The sequence below is a fragment of the Aythya ferina genome (assembly GCF_964211825.1).
Source record: "Aythya ferina genome assembly, chromosome: 14".
Lineage (NCBI taxonomy): Eukaryota > Metazoa > Chordata > Aves > Anseriformes > Anatidae > Aythya > Aythya ferina.
Window position 1 is genome coordinate 2226413 of NC_140312.1, and position 20405 is coordinate 2246817.

The 20405-nt window shown below is 42.8% G+C and overlaps 1 protein-coding gene across 6 annotated transcripts in view; it reads left to right on the plus strand.

Moving 5' to 3' along the window:
- Positions 1-17596, plus strand: part of RAPGEF6 (Rap guanine nucleotide exchange factor 6) — a 123403-nt gene extending 105807 nt beyond the window's left edge. For 5 of the 6 annotated variants that reach the window (XM_084535467.1, XM_084535468.1, XM_084535469.1 and 2 more), the window contains 6 exons: positions 527-661; positions 2050-2163; positions 5080-5305; positions 7268-7779; positions 11589-11900; positions 13506-17596. In XM_084535467.1, the coding sequence (XP_084391593.1) occupies positions 527-661; positions 2050-2163; positions 5080-5305; positions 7268-7779; positions 11589-11900; positions 13506-13531 (1325 nt within the window). In that variant the 3' untranslated portion in view covers positions 13532-17596. The remainder of the gene's footprint in view (positions 1-526; positions 662-2049; positions 2164-5079; positions 5306-7267; positions 7780-11588; positions 11901-13505) is intronic. The other variant, XM_084535471.1, reaches the window with a different exon arrangement.
- The last annotated feature ends 2809 nt before the right edge of the window (positions 17597-20405 follow it).

A 20405-nucleotide genomic window follows, 5' to 3' on the forward strand; every position in this document is an offset into this window, starting at 1 on the left:
GTTAATACAACAAACTGAGAAATGTAATGAACTCTTTACCACTGTCCTGTGCAAGATGGCAAAAGATACTGAATTATCAGTTTGCTAATTACTGTGGTAAACTGATTTTGCTAATTGTGCTGTGTTCTGTATAGTGCCTGCAATTACTGATTTAAGAACTCCTGATTCAGAAGATCTTGAATGCATTTGTTGGCTATGATGAAAATTGTTTTTAGCGCTGTCCGAACAGTGTCAAGGGCAAGGTTTTCCTCCAAGCTTTGTGCTTTATACAGTTCTTAGTCCTTTGTCAAACCTACAACCAGAGTATCTGTGGGGATGGTTCCAGTTGTGGATGTTTCAACGCATTTCAGTTGAGCAGCTGGCAATAGTAGCATCAGTGGCCATGGCGTGCAGAATTCATCCAAGCATCTGCTCCCGTATTTGTTGAATTCTTCAGTGATTGTTCAATATGATGTTTTTGTGGCCACAGATATTGCTAACTTGAAAAAAGAATAATATGTAGTAAATGATCGCATTGTTGTTGTAGGTACAGGCTCTCCACAGAAGTCATTAAGCTTGTCTGAGGAAGTAAGTACTAAGAAGCAGACAGAAGACACTATGTCCATGGCATCTTCTTTGCACTCCAGCCCACCAGCTTCCCCTCAGGGCTCTCCACGCAAAGGTACGTGTGCTTCATCAGTGCTCACAGTGTGCAGTGTCTGTGTGAGCAGCTTGTGCCAGTGCTCTACAAAAAACAGGGTAACAGTGTGAGGAACATTCTTTGGTAATTACATGTAAGAGAGATGGTAATTAAGTTATTTCATATCAAGAATAGAACCATGCATTCCTGTCAATTAATAATAGACGTTCTTTTCCAATGTGTTTATGTTTTAGCCTTAAAAGTGACCTAATGTGTAAGGAGTGGAATAATTAATTTCATTAAAATAGCTTAAGTGCTTCTGACAGAATTCCCTATAGGTCTTCGGTGCTTTGACACCCACCAGTGCATCATTCCGGATCTAGGTGACCACTAAGGTTAACGTGATTCGCAGACTTGGGGATTTCCTGAAGACAGTGGGGTTGCACACAAACTGCAGCTGTTGTGACATCTTACATTTTTGCCTAAGGTAGCTGGAATATCGGGTGATTAGCTGGAGCTGGCAATAAAATACTGCTGTAATTCTCCACAACAGATGGTTTTGATAGCTACAAAAGAAGTGCATTCATCCAAATCCCAGGGTTGTTATTCATATTTTTGTTCTTATGCACAGGGCTTTGTATATATCCCTGTCTATCATGATGCCCCAAGAATCCCTTTTTCTGATATCTTCATCTTAAAAGACCTGCATCACTTCATCGTTAGTCAAGCTTGGATGGGAATTCATTTGAAATCTCTTAACACCACTTTCTAGGCAGCCAGTGTGGTCAGTGTTGAACAGTGTAAGGCATTTCTCCATCCCTGCTGCGCTGCTTTTGACTCACTGACAGCCCAGAGCCGCTGGGTTGGCATGGCATGGCATGGTGACTTGCTGCATCTTCTCACCTGTTGCAGTGTGAGATCGTGCTGGCCCATCCACTTTGGCTGTCACAAGATCTGTTTCCCGTAGGAGAATGTCACTTGTTTTACTTAAACACAGCGTATGTACAAGAGCCGTAACTCCTTGGATTGCCAAACCTGGTTCCACTGAGATTCCACTTCTCTTGTATTTCTCTTATAAACATGTTATGTTTGCTGACTTTCTTTGTAAATAATGTTTTATTTCTTTGGGGATTATTTCATTAATTCAACTTGCTTTTGGCCTATTTTTAGCACTGAATTAATTTGATTAAGGTAATCCGTATCCTGTTGTGTGCGTACTGTTAACGGCTTATTGAACTAAAATTAGGTGCTTCACAGACAGCTGGAAGACATAATTTTAGGCATGAACACAGTTCACTAAATCTTCAATTTAATTTTCTTTTAAGTTGTACCCAAGTCACGTGCAAATAAGACCGAAGAATTATTTTTTAAATCAACGCATTGCTTTTGCTGTTACTTACCGAGATCTGTCTGTGTGCACTTCATTGTAGTTGGTAACATCCAGAGGTCGGATAACTGCAGTCAGATGAATCTGTCTGGGTCTTCCTCATCCCTCGCCAGTGAAACCAGCAACAAGAACAGCGGACAGCGCAGCTACGGAATAGGTGGGGCTTACTTACAAAAGAAAATTCAGATGATTGTCAAAGCAAGAGGCAGTTCTGACGTAAGTGAAAAGGCAGAAAGAAAGGATGAGAGTGAAAAGGCAGAAGCTGAGCGTGAGCGCAGGAGAGAGAAGGGACTGCTGTTTGGAAGACTTAGGGAAAGAAGCTTCTCCAGGGAAAGAACAGCCTTTACTGCAAAAAGGGAAACAGAGCACATTCAAGCTTCAGAAAGCAGCAAAAAACAAAAGGACAGAGACAGTGATGCTCTGAACACAGCAAGTATCTATAGCAACAGCAATCTACTGACATGTGACTGTCTACAGATGGGGCCTAGAAGGAGAAGGAAGACTCTGTGATGTATTTTTAGAAGAAAGACTATGATGTCCATTCCATATCAGATACGCTCATGTAACCCAAGTTATGTTAGCATTATGCAGTTGCATACAGGCTCGTTAAAATATGTTTATTTTTTTAATGTACTTCCGTTCACCTTTTCAAAAATAGAAGGTATTTGTGTCAGTATAACTAATCACCCTTACAGTGTAGTAAAAGAAATAATGTGAAGTTCAGAAAATCAAGGAACAGGTACAGTGAGTTCTGTTGTTTAGTGTTTTGCAAATGCCAGTGAAACAGAAAGTTCTGTAATGTTCTTTACATTTGACTCAAAGTAGTCCTTTGTACTATGTAAAACAGATGATCACTTCCAGCGTTGGTGGGGTTTGTGTATATTTGCATTGGCCACATCTTATTCTGCTAAGTTTTCCAGCCTGGCAAAGATTTGCATTTAGGCTGTTTATGTATGTGTGCCGTTATTTAATGACTCAGCTTTCAGATAGTGCTCATCTGTTTAACAAGGAGGAGACCTTTTGTTCTACAGATCTTTGAGGTACTTGAAGAACAGTGTCTTAAAAGGGACACAGTGAGAACGTTTCTTAACTGTAGTACAGTGGTGTTAATTTTAGAGAGCAAAATAAAGAATATGAGGTATTATTACCAAAGGAAAGGAAACTAAAATTTGACATTAAAAACATTAGTCTTAAATTTGTTGTTATTCATAAATTTGTCAGTTCTCTAGTTGGATAATATTGATGATATTTAATGCTCATATAGCTCACAATTGTACAGCAATAAGTAAGCTTAAACTGTGAAATCTCTCAAACTCTGAGCTGTATGCTCAGTGGCATGTATGCCAGTGGCTCTAGATGCCTTGTTATACGATCTGTGTTGTTTTTTGTGGACTTGATGGCATCAGTCTTCCATATTAGTTTGTGTGAACCACTGTCATGATTTTTAATTGCCTGATCACTTCATATTTTCACCTAATTGATGTGAATATATGACAGTTCAGCTCAAAGGCACAGGTAGGTAAAAATGAAGTGAAAAATTGAGCAATTGGCAGGAAACCGGGTAACACAAAATCCTAATCTGAGGACTATGTCAACTATGTATTGATATGGTCTCCTGTAAAGAAGGCAGGCAATGTTTTGATTAGTTTACATACGCTCATTTAACTATACATGCAGCAGTTGTTGATGCAGTATTTTCAAATAAAGGTTCTAACTTTGTAATTTTATGCACGTAATGTAAGGCATATCGCAGTCCGTTTCTCAGTGAAGGCAGGATAAGGCAGGTTTGTATAACTTGACATGCAGTGGATTTGCTATAGAGAAACTCAGTGGGAACTTTAAGGAAAAAATATTTAAATGCAAACAAAAAACAACAGACAACAAAATAACAAAAAAGAACACAACAAAACAGTTATTAATCCAGGACCTGTTGCCCTCAAACAAATGGGAACAACCCGCAGCTGTGGGACAGAGTTATGTGAGGCAAAATATTTTTAAAACAAGCAAAGCAAATGGCTTTACCAGACACCTCCTGAATTTGTTGCCTGACGATACAGCAGGACGAGCTTCAGCAGGGTCAGTCCCTAAACCTGAAGGCCCTCAGAGCTTGGTTGCCCTCAGACCAGCACAGAGGCATTTTGCCAAATTCAGGGCGTTTCAGTTCTATCCCTCATTCTCTGAGGTCATCACAAGATTTAATCAAGTTGTCCGTACTGAGTGCTTTTTCTAATATGGTCTAGGAACAGGTATCCCAATCTGAGTCACCTTAGTTGTGCCAGCAGAAGAGTATACAGGATACCTGTAACCAGAGCCCATAAAGACCCCAAGACCCCACTATAGCAGCATTTTTCAGGTCTACTACAGGTACTAGTGGAAAGTATTGCATATATGGGCCTATACACATTATTTGTATTTGAAACAAGTTATTTGAGGGCAAAGCCAAGCAGAAAAAAAGTGTGGTATGTTTTGCTCTGAAACTGGTGAGGTCTTCAGCTGTTTCCCTTCTGCGTGAGGAGTGCTGGTGTCTGGTCCGGCTCCTGCCAAAGTTGCGTTTCCCACTTTTGCTTCCTGATCTGTTAATTCTGGAACGGATAATAAAACTGAAATGGACCATATGGCTTATCCCTGAGTGCTAATAGCTCACTTTTACCTCAGTCAGCATCTCCTCAGCCTCTGCCAAAATCTTTTTTTGAGTCTCTCATGACTGTAGGCCAGAGGAAGCTGTGGGAATGCACGGCTTTTATAGTAGGGGACTGAGCGCTTGTAAGATTGGAGAGATCTGATCTATCCACCCACTGTGCATGCTGCAAGTGCTGATCCTGTTGACGTTGGTTTCGCCATATGGTCTGGATGGCTGTGGAGTTGCAGCTAGGTTACCGGGGGCACTCGGCTTGAGTTAATAAATTGCAGTACTAGATGCTGGCAGATGCTAAAAGCTTTAGTACTATAAAAACTTCACTGGGCTGATTGCAAGTAGGATTTGGTATTATCTTTAAATATCCATGATACGTGTGTTAATGCTCCACTGACATACCCAGTGAACTCTTTGACGTTCTCCTCTCCTCTCCCGTAGGCTACGCCCTCATACCTTCCACGAAATCCGATAACTTCTCGGACTCCAGTCACAGCGAGATTTCGTCCCGCTCCAGCATCGTGAGCAACTGCTCGGTGGACTCGATGTCGGCAGCGCTGCAGGACGAGAGGGGCCTGTCCCAGTCGCTGACGGTGGTGGACGCCGCGGGGGCGGACAGGAAGGAGCACCCGCAGCCGCTGACGGACTACGGCCAGCCCTGCCCCGGGTGAGACGAGCTGCGTCGGGCTGGACGTGGTCCTGTGGTGTAAGAGAGGGGAGTGAAGGTTTTGGCAGGGTGCAGTTACAAACTCTGAGCTGTTAGAAGCCGGAGTGTTGGCTGCTTTGCATGGGAAATGCACGTTTTCCCATGAAACTTGCGGTATTACGTTCATAAACAACAGCTTGCGCACATCACTGGGCTTCAGGTGGATGTCTCTTGTAGGAAACTGAAAACATATTAAAAGCTAGTCTGATATTTAACAAATCACTTGCTGTGAGGTACCAAGAGAGCAGAACAAGAACAGGATGATACCAACAGTATCTCAGTCAGCAGTACCAGTCACTTAACGTACTCTAATATGATTTTTAAGGATTTTTTATTATTATTTTTTGCCTAGGCAGAGTGGAAGCTTGCTGCCACTGTCTTCCTGAGAGTTTGCACATGCGGTGTTGTTACCTTAGTGCAATGAGAATGCATCCTGATGCACCCCTTAAAAATGGAAGCTTTTTGCTTTTGTTTTACTACATTTTAAGCTTTGATCCACAGAATTTAATATGTGGAAATCTCCTTGGGATAGCGTGTTCTGTCCTCAGATGTTGCAGATTCAAGTGAATGAGAGATTCTCCTCACATTTCTAGTCTTTACAGGTCATTTTAAAAGCAGTCTAATCCTTTTATAACCGAACACTATAAGGAGCTGTGTGTTGTTTCTGTATAATTGATTTTAATACACCAGCATTCTGCAGAGTTCTCTCCCCTGTGAAGAGACCTTAGTGTATGTTTTGCCAGGGTGATACAGCCTTTAAGAAATTGTTTTGGTTTATCCCGTTGTGCTAAAATGGGCATTAAAAGGTGTGCTTCATAACCTAAAGTAATTCCCTTTTCTACAAGGCATAACAGATGCTGAGTGTAGGCAGAGCTCAGTGTGCTGAGCGAAATGCCCCTTGCACTGGGTCACTGGCACCTTGCCTTCAGGATGTGCAAAGCTGCCTTCAGAACTGAAGTGCAGCACCAAGGATGTTGCTGCTTTACAAACTGGGTTCTGTTTGCAAATCAAAGGCAGATTGTTCAAGGTTTGTGGTTGCTCTTCAATGCTTTAGTTTCAAGGGGTTGTGGAGGTAAGAAAACAGGTTTTATGCTAGAATTTAAAAAATAGAAAAGCAAGGGGGAAAAACAAGTTGTTTGCACGTATCTAAGAAACGTTCTTCTATCTCCCAGTGTGTCAATAAATGGGAGAGGTGAAGTGTTGGATTTTCGTGTTGTGCTTTCATGCATTTGTTAACATAACCTGAAATAGTTAAGAGACTTGAATAATGTCTAGTGCTTGTAATTTATTGTTTTCTAAACTTGTGCAAACTGGGCTTTATTTTTTCTTAATTATGTATTGACAATGACTAGAGCTTCAAGCAGCCATTTTTTAACAAGAAATTTAGTTTTTGAGCTTTCAGAATTTCTGCCATTCCAGATCCCTTCCACAAGTGTCACTTATGCCCAGTATTTCCAAATGTTACTCAAATAAAACTACCTCACTGACTTGCTTTGATCAAAGGTGTTTTTTATTCTGAACCCAAGTATATTATTTTGTTTTTGTTTTACAAGTACAGAGAAAAAGTAGTGGTGTGGAACTACGGTGTAATTACTCCCCTGCTTTCTATCAAGTGCTGTCTTGCTGTAGTTGATAGAGGAAAGCTGCTGTGGACCAGGCTTTTAGGAGTCTGGGGTCAAGCCTCTTAGGTGTGTTGCAGACTTGTTCCTTCTTCCAAAGCAGAGCTGCCCTCCCACAGCATGCACTAATGAGCCAGGAACAAACCAGTATCTCTTTGCTGGGCTTGTATGTGTCCTGGCTTTGCTGCATACCTGTTATAAAACCAGAGCTTCGTTGCCTCTAAAACCAGGTAATTGTCTCTGCGTACACCACTGCTGTTTTAAAAGCTAATGAGTTTCTGATTCCTGTTGTTTCCAACTGCAGCTGGTCAATCACAAGGCCTGCTCTGATCAGAGGGATGGCTTTCACCTCGTCCATGAGCAACGAGGAGATCTCCCACGACCACATCACAGTAGAGGCAGCAGACAGTGGCCGGGGAAGCTGGACTTCATGCTCAAGTAGCTCTCATGACAACTTCCAGAATATCCCAAACCAGAAGAGCTGGGATCTTCTGAATTCCTACCGCCACACCCAGCTGGACGGACCTATAGCCGAAGTTGATCCCACAAACTGTTACTCAGAGGAGGCTTATTTATATTCCGAAGCCTTTTCCAAAAACAACAGGCAGTCGAAAGCCAGCGTGGAGCACGATCAGTCTCGGCAGAGCTGGGCCTCCTCGAGCTCTCTGTCGGACACGTATGAGACAAACTATGGGACGATTAAGCGCAGGGGGCTGGAGAACTCTACGTCAGAGCAGACGGAGGTTTTGGACTCTAAACCAGGCACTGACACAACTTACAAAACTGTTACTTCGAGTACAGAAAAAGGCCTGATAGGTAAGCCAAGCCAAAGGCTTGTGGAAGCTTCTACATCTGTTTTGCATTTTGATATTAAGTTGTTAAGAAATGACATCAGCAGATCTGGGGGCTGGATTGCATGTTAAATTCAGCTTTACATGTGGTGTTAATCAGAGCGCTACTCAGAGAGTGTGTTTTCAAACCACCTTCTCTTGCATTAGGAAAATTGAAATAATAAAACAGCACACTTCCCAGTCGCTTTATGGGTCTGCAGGAGAACTGTCCTCGTGAAAATGTCAGACAGTTCCTCTCTGTAGTAAGACCTTTTATTTTTGGGGGTATTTTTGGAAGCCCTCATCACTGTAGACTTTCCTGTGTTAAAGAGCAATGAGCACAGCTCCTCAAAGAGTCCTTACAATACAGACTTTCCATGATCCTAAGAGAGAAGAGTGTGATTGCTGAGTGGTACAAAGCACCTCCACCTCTGGAGCTGGGGCACGTTTCATCCACAGGACTCCTGTGCCCAGAGGCTCAAGGGAAAAGCAGATTCACTTCCTACCATTGCTATGTTAAACTGCCATTTATTTGGGTACACAGCTGAGATTTGGCTATGTACAAAAGGAGAAAATATTACAAAATGTCTTTCCAAAATGTGCAGTTTTACCAAGCAAGATGTTCTTCCACTGTCCTAGTGAGTTTAGCTGCCAAAACAAAGGGAACTGGGTTACAACAAGATAAAACATGGAGTGCAAAGCTCTCTAAACCCTAAGCCAAGAGTGCAGCTGAAATGCAATTTAATTACTGCCTAGATTGCTGGAGGGTTTGTGTTATCAAAGGTAATTGCCTGAACAAACATTGCACACAGGGTGGAGGTCTTGGATTGCATTCCTCCTCCTTGGCTTTGCAAAGAAAGGCAGCGTGGTGGAGCCTTGCAGCAGGCTGGCCCAGAGCTTTCTCCTGTGCATGGACTTTGCTCTTGTCGCCTTGCAGAACTGCTCCTGAGCTGCTGAGCTATCTTAGGGCATGGCATGGCAGCTATTCAGGCCATGCTGTCCTTGCTCACGGCTGTGTCTCTTGGTTTTAACTCCGAATACTGCACCGTGTAGCTTGTCTCCTTGATGCAGTCATAGCAGGCTGCTGAGAAACTCAGCCCTGTGCTCCTGTAGAGCATGCATATACCTACTTAAACAGAGACCTGATACAGGTGGATATGATTTCTGGTTTGCAAATGCTAATCTGATAGCTATGCATCATCATCCAATATGCCAAAGATATTTTTGCTTTATTTCACCATTTGCTTATTCTGTACAGACAGCTTGTTACTAGAGCCTGTAATGACTGCATGCATTCACAATATTGTAAACAAAACAAGAATCTTCAGTTCGTTTGCTTAATGAGAGCTGGTGTTGAATAGTCCCCCCAAAGAACTGGCACATACGTTCTTGCCTGAAACCTCTGAAACAGAGCTGGAAAGCCACTGCCCACACACTGCTGCCAGAATGTGGTCTTGGCAGAGCAGCCAGCGTGCTGACTGCTTGCATGCCTCTGCGTTGTGCAGCACCCAGCTTTTACTTAGAGTAGACATCAAAATTCCTGCTTCTGCCTCTTAGGTTTCCCTGAACCACTGTGTGGAATTTCACCGTAGTTTCTTTATAAAGTGAATTCTCGGAGAAGGTGATCAGCTGCTTTGGAAGGGGTCCGTGATAGACTTAGTTTTGCATCTCCAGTAGGTTTTGCTTAAAAGATGAGGAACATGGACCATAACATTTTTGTTCTAATTGCTTAAATTTAGTTGTAATTATTGAATGATTTTTCTTAGCAGTTCCTAATGTTGTAACAGATTTCCCAAGTAATAATCTAAGCTTCAGCTGATTACATTCTGCACTCCAGTGTTTCACCTGGTGATACCACACATGGAGAAGGAAATTTTTTTGTATTTCTGGGAGCGTATAGGCAGCAGGAGAACGTTTGAGAGTCTGTTTTGTTTAAAGATGAAAGACTCCAGTTTTTATTTTTTTTTTAAAGGAGGGAATATTTTAATAGGAACAGGAGAGGATTAAGGAGTTGCAGGAAGAAGACTTGCAGCCAGCAATGCAGCTCCTTGTGAAGGGGCTTTTTAATCCCCAGGAGCTGGGGGTGGATGCCAGACACTACGGACACTTAGTGCTGTGGACTTTAAGTGCTATTAGGATGTTTTATTTTGATAACATTTGTAAAATATCATAAAGAGCTTTGCAACAATGCACATTATTCCAACTTTAATTATTACAGCAGACTATTTATTAGCTCTAGGAAACAGATGTAGCTTTCTCCTTTGAAGGAGAATGCCTACCCCTGTCAGTACTACTTCCAGACCAAAGAGGGGCTTGCTAGGAGGACCAGCCACTCCCCATCCCTCCAGGGGGAGCAAAGCCTCCTTCACCTCCCATTTATTTCGTAGGGACCCAGTCCAATGCTAGTTACCTGAAAATGGTTTCTGCAAACCAGTAGCATAAATCTCTGCCTCTACCCACATATATTAGTTAAAACTCATGCTACATGAATTCAGTTTTGTTTATTTTACTATAATCCAAGCATGAAGGTAAAAGCCATGAGGTATAAACCAACTCGTTCCTGTTACTAACACCCAGAATCTCACATATCCCCAACACGCAAAGTACAGCTTTATTTCCATTCTTTCACTTTGTTGTAAGATAAGAAAATATTACAGTTGATGAAATAATTGAAACTAAAGAACGCGAGCTGATTTAAATGCATCCATAAGAAGAATGCAAATGCACCGAACTAACAGATTTTTAAATTATCCTACCTTTGAAACTATCCTGTTGCAACACGCACATGGAAAAAGCCTAATTTAACATGCATATGAGCCCCTAAACTGGGGGTGGGTGGGAGGGGAGGTAATTTACTAAGTTAAGTTTTTGTTGTTCAGAGCCAGTGGGATCTGAACGAGCAGTGAATGGGGAAGGAAGGTAGAAGATGAATTATGTGGGATGGACATTACAATTAAATACCATTGTTGGTAGTCTGTTTGACTGCAAAAGGTGTAACGGAGCCTTTCCAAAGGCTTTTGTTTCCATGACTATTCCTGGTTATTCATCACTTGTAAATAGAGAACTTAATTTAAGATATAGGTTAAAATAATTTAAAGTATGTATATGATAAGCCATTATTTCCAGCTAGAAAATTCAAACTAATGAATGCAGACTGTATAGAGTGCCTCATAGGAGGAGTTTCACATGATTCTATTTTTTCTCTTCCTATAGCACAGCTGATTTGATAGCTTATTACACATCAGTTAATACACTGATATTTTATCATAATGAATTTCTGTTAAGCCGCTGACCTGGCTTTTGGTTGAAGTCAACCTGCACTCCTAACTACCAGCTACTAGCATGCTGTGCAAAATAACTTTGGGCTACTTGCCTTAATTTCATATGTTTCAGTTTCCCAGCCTGTGAAAGGGTTACAGCAGGCTGTAGTACTGTCAGGCTGGCTCTCCCTTTGCACCTTAAAGCTCTTCAGCACCCTGTGGAGGAGCGGTGCTGCAGGAGCAGGGAGCAGGAGGAGCGCTGTAACTGCAGGCTGCATGCAGAGGTGGTTACAGCCCTGCTCTGCCCCGCTGGCATCCTGCCCGATGAGCTCCCTGGTTCTGTTCTGACTTCTCGAAATAAGTACAAAGCGTAAATGAAAGCATCAATATCTGCTGCTGTCGTTATAACTAGTGTTTCTGCATTTGCGTTTTGTTATCAGTTTCTGTTTTGCCATTGTAGCATTTCATGATTTTTTAATGTTTTGTTTGCTTTGTTTTCTCCTTTAACATTTCCATTGCTTATTTCTCGTGCCAGTGTACTGTGTCACCTCACCTAAGAAGGACGATAGGTATAGGGAGCCTCCGCCCACCCCTCCGGGATATATGGGGATTTCTTTAGCGGACATAAAGGAAGGATCGCCCCACCACCCACACCTAAAACCTCCCGACTATAGTGTGGCAGTGCAGAGGTCAAAGATGCTGCCCAGTGACCTCTCTAGACTTTCATCAGCATCTCTCAGTAGCGAACCGGTGGCCTGTATTTCATCGAAGATGCCTCAGTGGCATAGTCGGCAGCCGTCCAACCCTAAACTAGCAGATATGACTGACGCAGATAGTGAAGAGGATGGTAGGTGCAACATCTGGCTCGGTAGATGTTAAGTGAACCGCCGTGTAAATCTGGTCTGTGTGTACCTCACGATGATGTTCTGGGCTTTCTCGTAGCTGTTCTTTGAGACTGAATCTTTATCGATCTCTAAATATACCAATATGTTTGTATGTGTGTATATGCATGCATATATGTGGTGGGTATGTATCTGTGTGTATATACACACATGTTTAAAAAAAAATCTTCCATTTAGGAAAAACATCTCGACACCAAACAATTGATATATATGAGACCTTCAAAATCCAATGAGATGCTTAAGAACATGTAGATGTTCTTTTTTCTTTAAAATGTGTTTCCTTTTAGTGGTGGTGATGACTTTAAGGGACACTGTCAGGCTATAAATTGCATGCAGACAAGCTCCAACCTGCCTAGGTTAAATAATTGACATCCCACTGTTTTAGGATGGCACTGGGATGGTGACCCAAATCGATTCTTTTGAATTCAGATTTGATTGTGTTTTGTACGATTCTCAACTTGTCTCACCTTTGTATTCTAACATGCTGGCACTCTAAGCTGCATTAATCCTCAACAGCAATTTCTGGAGAGTGAGTTTAAAATCATTGCAGAAAATAGCAGTATTTTTTTTTTTTTCTGAAAAGTGTATTTAACAAAACCTGACTACAGCCCACCTTGGCCTGCCAGTGTCTCTTCTGGTTGAAGTCTCCCCGATCTTGTTTGAAGCAAGAGCTGATGCTACCAAGCACAGCGTTTATCTGGTGATCAAAATGCAAGAGATTCCTAAGCCTGCTTTCATACTGTGTCAAAACCAACTTGAAGTGAGAGGAATTACCACCTAATTGTTTATCTGCTGATTTGCTTTTAATACTTACACACTGATGTGATCTCTCTGCACCCTTTCTAATGAACTAATTTTTTATTAGGATGTTGTGGTCGTTTCTTTCAACCTGTCTGACTCAAAATGAGAGTGGAATCTAGATTAAAACAATTTCTGATGCAAAATAGTCCTATCTTGGCCCTCCATAACATGTAAACAGTGTTTAACATATATATTATTACTGCAATTCCCATTTAGGGTAAAACTTTTTAAATTGCCCAGCATCAATTCGGTCGTGATATTAAATGTTTTTGATGTAAAAATGAGGAAGTAATTGCTTCAAACATTGTAATCCAAACTTTTCTAAACTAAATTTAACCATGCACTTTTAGATGCACTTCTCTTACTGTTTTTAAAGTGTCTGGTTAATTTTACTTGGAAAGCCTTTACAGTGATCACTGCATGTTGGGAAATAGTGTACTGGCTTTTCTCCCAAAGTCAGTAGCTTTGGGGATATTGGGGGTTGCATGCTAATATTTTTTGGAGGATATGGGATTTTCTGTTTTGTAATACATGTTTATTATGTGACTAATCCCTCAGACTGCTTGAGGATTTGTTAAATGGCGATACTTCATGTGTTGTGGTCACTTGTTAAGGCAGCAAAAGCATCGCGGTGAAGCAGTGAAGTCTTAACAGAACCGCTCTAGTCAGATAACCGGGGATGTTCTGTTCTGTCTGCAGCCAAGGCAGGGGGCCGATGGAATAATTTGCTGTTTTTTCTTCTTTTGCAGAAGATGAACAAGTATCAGCAGTCTAACCATCGGGCTATCTCTGTAAACCACTTCAGAACATGAGGGACGTGGGAAGAAGGACCACGCGACTCTGTTAGCGAACGCTAACACCTTGCTGCTGCTAACCTCAGTCATTGTGTTTGCCTCTGTCACGGACAAGATCAAACTGGTCGGGTCATGGATCTCGACCTTCCTTCAGTCTACCACAGCCTACAAAACTCTTTCTGCCTGTGAAAACAGCAAACCATTTTCAAGGAGTGTGCTGACTACCTGGGTACTGACGTTGGTATCCTGAGATGGACCAGGCTTTGTGCGCTGGGGAGGACTGGTTGTCACAGCCACTTGAAAATTGGAAGCGTTCTTCTGTATGATACCATATAATCCTTGGTAGTTTTCCATTGTCATTATTTTCTACGTGACCATTACATAAATCGGAGAGTGTTATTTTATGAACTTAAAAAAAAAAAAAAAAAAAGAAAAAAAAATCAAAGTTTCAGCAAAATGGAAGGACATTACTGCAGTATCTGAAAATAATTTATTAATTTAAATTTTTTTGATGGGAATTTCCTTCGTGTTGGGAGTGCTCTGGTTGGCTAATACAGAGATTAAATCAATGTGGTAGTAAATTAGCTAAAGGTAAACCACTGTGCTCTCAAAATAAACACGGAGAACTAGAGGCCTACCAAAGGGGACATTATCAGGTGCAGAAATCCGTAGGTTTTAGAATGGTTTGGGGTATGTACTAAATGTAAATACAGCTAAAGCCTTGCAAAGTGCGTGTCAGCCATGGGAGCACTGCCATCTGCTGGTCCTGCCTGCAACGAACACAACAAAACCCCTCAGCCCTTCAAGTATTTGGGGGAAATTTTTAGCTGCCCGCCAACTAAGGAAATAGTTGGCATTCCCCTCCCTTATTTAAATAATCTTTTTGAAATGTGGAAGCTTTAGCTCACAGGGAGCTATTAGGTGAGTCTGAAGCTTTTCCAAGAGCTTTAACCAGGTTTTGCCCTGCAGAGTTCAGCATATAAAGTGTGCTGCTGTAATCCAAGACTGAATTGTTTGTTGTGGGTTTTAAGATCATCCCACGTGTTCTGGCCTTTTACCAGAGTTGCAGAGGATTTAGGTGCAAAGGTTCTCTTCCTCCTCCCCCCCAGTCACGTTAAAATTTGTGAAACTGAGCATTAAATGGCATAGTGCTCAGATGCGAGTATAATGCCTTTTATGATGGGCTGTGTTCATCTGGAGAATAGAGATGATCTCAAAGCATATTGTTTAAAAACTTAGCTAAAAATCTTGGTGGCGCTGATGTTGATGAGATTTGACTTACATACCGCCAGTATTAACGCGCAGTCCTCTAGTTTGACTACGGTCGAGTAAATTGCTTCTTTGATTTTGCTTAGCCAACCAGAGTGCACAGGGGTAAAACTGGAAATACCTGCATTTTCTTTCTTTCTTCGAGCACATGATGCCCCATTCTAGTGTTAAATTGGACATGAATGTGTGAATAATATATATTTAAACATTTAATTGTAAATCTTTGTTGTGATGTTTACAGCCTAAGCTAGAAAGAAGATGTTTGTCATTTTTACAGTGCCTCAAAAATTATTTCTATATCCATAGTTGTGAAGAGCTTTAAGATTTTTTTTGTGTGTGTGCAGGGGGGTGCAAGGTGAATGCAACATTTTCAGAAAACGACACAAGTACCAAAAACAACCCAAAGCCTTTGATGTGCTTTCCCCATAGCAACTTGGGACTGATACTACCAGGTGAATGTGCATGACCACGCCTGTGTCTGCGCCCGTAACTGTGCCAGACGGAATATTGCCGCGGGGCTGGAGGTTTCCCCCCGTGGTTGTTCTTCTGGAGACGTCGGGCGGTCAGGAACAGCAGCGCCGAGGAAGGGATGCCTAACGCACAGCTGCGTGGTTGGCTGTGTTAGCTTTTGGCACAAGCATCTGAGGAGCAAGTCGTTGGAAAACGATATTAAAAATTAGTTGAGGTATATCATAATAAAACGCATTTTGCTTTTTCGAGGCCTTAATGAATATAATGAACCTGCACAGGCCTTAATGAATAAGAATTAATGTAAGTGTCAAAGCAATGCAGGGCAGAGTGATTATTTTCAGCACATATAACGTTGATAATGTAACTGTTAAATTGATATTTTGTGGGATATAAATCCAAGTCCTAGCAATCCCACTGCAAGCTGTAGTTGCTTGTTAACTTCTCCGTGGAGTGCGCAATATGCTTCGTGTTTCATCCGAAATCACGCGTCGTGTGCCAGGTGAATTGGCTCATGCAGTTTCCATGACCTCGGATGTTGAGCTGCCGTTTATTTCAGCCTGTTGAACAAAAGTTCAGGGGATAAAGGGCTGTGGTCCAAGCGGCTTCCCTTTCCCCAGAGAGCCTGGCAGTGCTCTCTGCGACGCTGCGGGGAGCTCCTGGTCCTCGGCGGGAGCGGGGCCGGGGCCGCCTCTGGCAGCCAGCGAGAGCAGGTGAATAAATCACCCATTGAACCTTGGTGTTTGCACATCAACAGCCTCAGTCTATTCTGCGGGACTTTTCAGGATGCTGGAAAGTTCTTAAAGTGAGTGAAATTCTTGCTAATCATATTTTCCTAATATCCAATACAGCTAGTGTAAATAAGTCATGCTTAAACTATTGACAAATGAGCTCCTTCTTCTGCTTCTCCTGACTTGCACAGTGTGGCTTGCTTCTGCTTGTCCTTGCTGTGATTTTTTTTCGTTTGTTTGTTTTAAAATCAACCGATCACATTGATCGGGGCCGATAGCCAAATGTAGTGTGTCTGGTATGGATTTGAAGAGACATTATCCCTTTTTTTTTTTTTTCGTAACTAAAATGGAAATAAGACCGTGGTCAGGACCTGTTGTATACTGCTTTATTCAAGTGACGTCTTCTGGGTCGCAGACTCCTGGCTTAGTACCTTTGCCAGCTTCCTTTAAGCCCAGCTCTGACTTCAGATGATCAGCTGAAATGCCGACTGTCACCTTCTTCCACTGCCAGACCTCCGTTTGCTTGCTTTTCTGCTGTTTGGTTGCTCGTGGCTTGTGGGTGAAAGACTTATTTCGGCTATTTGTGATTTGAACATACAGTATTACATTATGCTTTATAAATCCTAATCTTCCAAGCAAATCACAGAAAGAGCAAAGCAATTTTGAAAACTTTAATTGGCCTCTGCAGGTGCAGAAAGGGGAAAATCAGATAACCGAGCCCCTGAGCGCAGGTGACATCCCCCATGGATACAAAGCATGGGATGGAAATGTGCAGGTATTTGCAGTGCTCATCTCTGCACATTTGGGACAGGGTGGGCTCAGGGCTGGCTGCGTGCTGCTTCCCAGCTCGTTTGGCTCGTCAGTGCCCAGATTTGTAGCCCAGAGGAGCGGCGCTGTGCTGGGAGGCGTTTAGACGCGAGGCCCCGGTGGTTGCCCAGGGTGTCCCCAAGGGGGTCCCTTTCCCCAGGGGCTGAGCCTGTCATCTCCCGAGTCACTTGATTGCAGGCAACAGTGGAAACGTGAAACTGGCATTTAAGTTTTTATAAAACATTTGATTTTCTTTTTTTTCAAGAATAAGCTTCCCACTGCCTTTGCAAAAACAGAAGAAAAAAGGGATACTCTCTCTTTAGAAAAGCTTTACACATTATATTTTAGGATGCTTGTATAGAGGGCAATCTACCTTGAATTCCCAATCCCGCCTTTGCTTACGTTGTGCTTTTTATTGTTTTATCTTTATTTTTGATATACCTGGAATGCAGTTTAGCTTGGTATTAATTAAATTCTAAATATGTGAGCATATTGGCAAAACTGCACAGATGTAATGATATTCCAATAGCAATTGTACTGCACAAGTCAGTGATTGTAAAGTATTCTGTAACAAGCAATGTTTGTCTCCTATTTTTTGATACCTCTTACACTTATGTCTTTTAGAAAGACAGTGCCTCTGTATGCTTTTTGTATTTTTACTGAGTGATTGTAAATATTTGTTATATTTTTGGTTAAGAGAATGTTTAAAAGTACTGTTTATTATCCAATCTATTAATATGTTGGAATCAATAAACAATCTACATACATTAAGAGTTTCCAGCAGGTCTTTTTTGGCAGCTGATGATGTGGAGCCATGAAGCACCTGGGGAGCATCACTTGCCCTGGGCTCGCCGAGGAGCAGCCACCACGGGATTTTGTCCTCCAGTGAGTGCTGGCCCCCAGGTTTTAGCTCTGCCTCCCCATTTTCAGAGTGTGCATGGGGGCAGTGGCTGGAAGCACATCCCGTGTACATGGGGCTGTGCCTGGCAGTGCCAGCGTCCCCTCCTGTCCCATGGGAGCACAGGTGGGATGCCACAGGAGGGACATTTTGGGGATTTTGGAGCTCTGCAGCCCTGGTAAGAGGTTCTGCTCACAGGGCTGGGTCTCACATCCCTCCTTTTTCCCCGGACCCCCTGCTGCCACCCTGTCAAGCCCCAAATGATGGGCGCAGCGCAAAGCCTGGTGCAGAACACTATGGGTCTACACAGCTCGCCTTGCAAACAGTTACACGAGCAGAATAAAAAGGTGTGGGCAGTGAAAAGGGGGGTTGGAAGCACAGAGATGAAAATACATTTCCCCCCTGAGCTGCTGGGGGTTCCCAGCCCAGCTCCCTCTGCAGCAGCTGGGTTTCCTCCCTACTTGCCCCCACGAGCCTTTACCCTGTAATTCCCATCCCATCCCATCCCTCTGTCCTCCTGTATCTCCCCATCCCATCCCTCTGTCCTCCAGCCGTGGGCACAGCACAGCTCGAAGCTCTCTTCCCGCGGGGCGGTGCAGCAGGAACACGAGCAAGCTCTTAGGGAAATCTGCAAAGGCAGCAGGTAGCACTCAGGTTTTATTGGAAAGCCTAATGCCATTACAGCCACGCTGAATGAGCAATTCATTTCGTAAAATCAAATTAAGACGCAGCAGTTTCATTAGTGAGCGCTCCTGTTTAATGAGTTATTTTGATTTCGCATTTTTCTTCTTTCTTTTAGTAGCTCTGAAAGAAAAAAGCAAGCCCCGGTGTTGTTGCCTTTTTGTCTAGAATCGCTTTGACCAGGTACGGTGGCAGAAGCAGAGGTGGGACGGCAAAAGGGATCCTGATCTGGGGCCTGATCCCTCTCCTGCCTCCTTCCAAGCCCAACACACAGCACGTGCTGTGCTGCATCTCTCGCCCCATCCTCACCATTCCCTTTCCAGGTCTTTCTATTAGACCTGCCCGACCCCAAGCACCTGCCGGAGCAGTGAGTAACTTCTTGCATTGATGGAGCTTTGTCTTTCATCTGCTCCATGCCTCCAGATCACCTGAAATAACAGCCACTGCCTCAAGCAGCTGCTGAACAAAACTTGAGTTTCATTCCCCAAGTGTCTTCAGCCGATGTATTTTCTAGTTTTCTGCTGGAGCACAACTATCAGTCCAATTTTACTGGGAAGAATTAGTAACTGCTTGTTACTTTGCAATAATGTCATGTATCATGTGCTTTAGGAAAAGCCAAGAATTGTCCCTCCGAAGTCAATATGAAAAGAGATTAATCCCCACTCATAGCACAAACGACGGCTCATTTGGCAGATGCTGCCTCCACGCAGACTGTTTTCTGTTTGCTTAAAGGAGGAAATTCCAATAAGGAAAGGAACATGGCTGGGGTAGGCCAGGCCAGGCTTGGTCAGAGGTTTTTAGCTTTTTGCCATTTAGTAAGGGAGAGAAATGTGCCAGAGTGGCAGTGCCTGAGCACAAGGAGCGCTACAACACATCGCTGCACCACACTCTTCCTCAGCATCTAATTCCTGTGATTTTGGGGCTGGGCAAAAAAAATGTTTCAGGTGACCTCGATTCAGGTGGAGCACTGACAGCTCACGATGCCATGACTTGTGGCATCAGCTTTTGTGGTTTGTCCCAGAATTCACAGTATTTTTAACTTTCCTGGAGGTACACGATTACATGAGCTGATCCCATTTCTTTTCTTTTTTTTTTTTTTTCTTTTTTTCTTTTGTAGCTGAGCTGACACTATTGGCAGTGCAGGAAGAAACAAGTTGTTTGCACGAGACGAATGTTAAGCAGGTCCAACAAACATCTCTGGTCGTTCCTCTGTATTCATCAGAGGAAGAGAGTAATTACCAGTACGCCAATTCTGTAAGTCAATCTTGGCTTGGGAGAGATGAAGAAAAATGGTAATAACTGAATTTCAACTGCAGATCTTGTTACATTTAACACTTATGAGCAGCCATAAAAATGAAGGTTGTAATTGTATGTGCAATTTCAAACCTCACAACGTAATTTTATATACTCAAACATCTGTTTTAGGATCATAGCTGACAGTGTCAGATAATTGGCTTTTTTTTAGACCTATCAGTTAGGCACCATCAAGTTTATTATAAATTCAAACTCAGCTATTAGTAAACATGACCCGTGTTAAACAAAGCCACAGGGCAATGGTCCTGGGGATGGTAGGAGCGTGAGACTTTAGGATCAGCCAAAGTCTGCCTTGCAGCAAGGATGATGCCTGTACCCAGCAAAAGTCATTGTCCGAGGCAGGTGCTGGTGTTGTCCCTGTCCTCTGGGCATTGCAGCTAATGGGTGTGGGGAAAGCCTGTGAAACAGGGAAAAACGGTCTGTGAGACTCCGTGACCTGCTGGCTCGGGACTGTGAGCACACCTGATCTCCATCTTCGGTGTCTTGTGTTTTGGGACAGGCACAGCACTAATGTCAGGGCGGATAAACAGCCAGCCCTTCCTGGTCTGCAGGATTTGCAGGCTGAGGACATGGGCTGGTACAACAGACAGCTGTCACATGCTGTCTGAAAGCGTGACTGAAGGAATGAATTTAGTTGTGAATGTCCTGGGTTTTCCTGTATGAATTTATCTATTAACTTCTATTAAC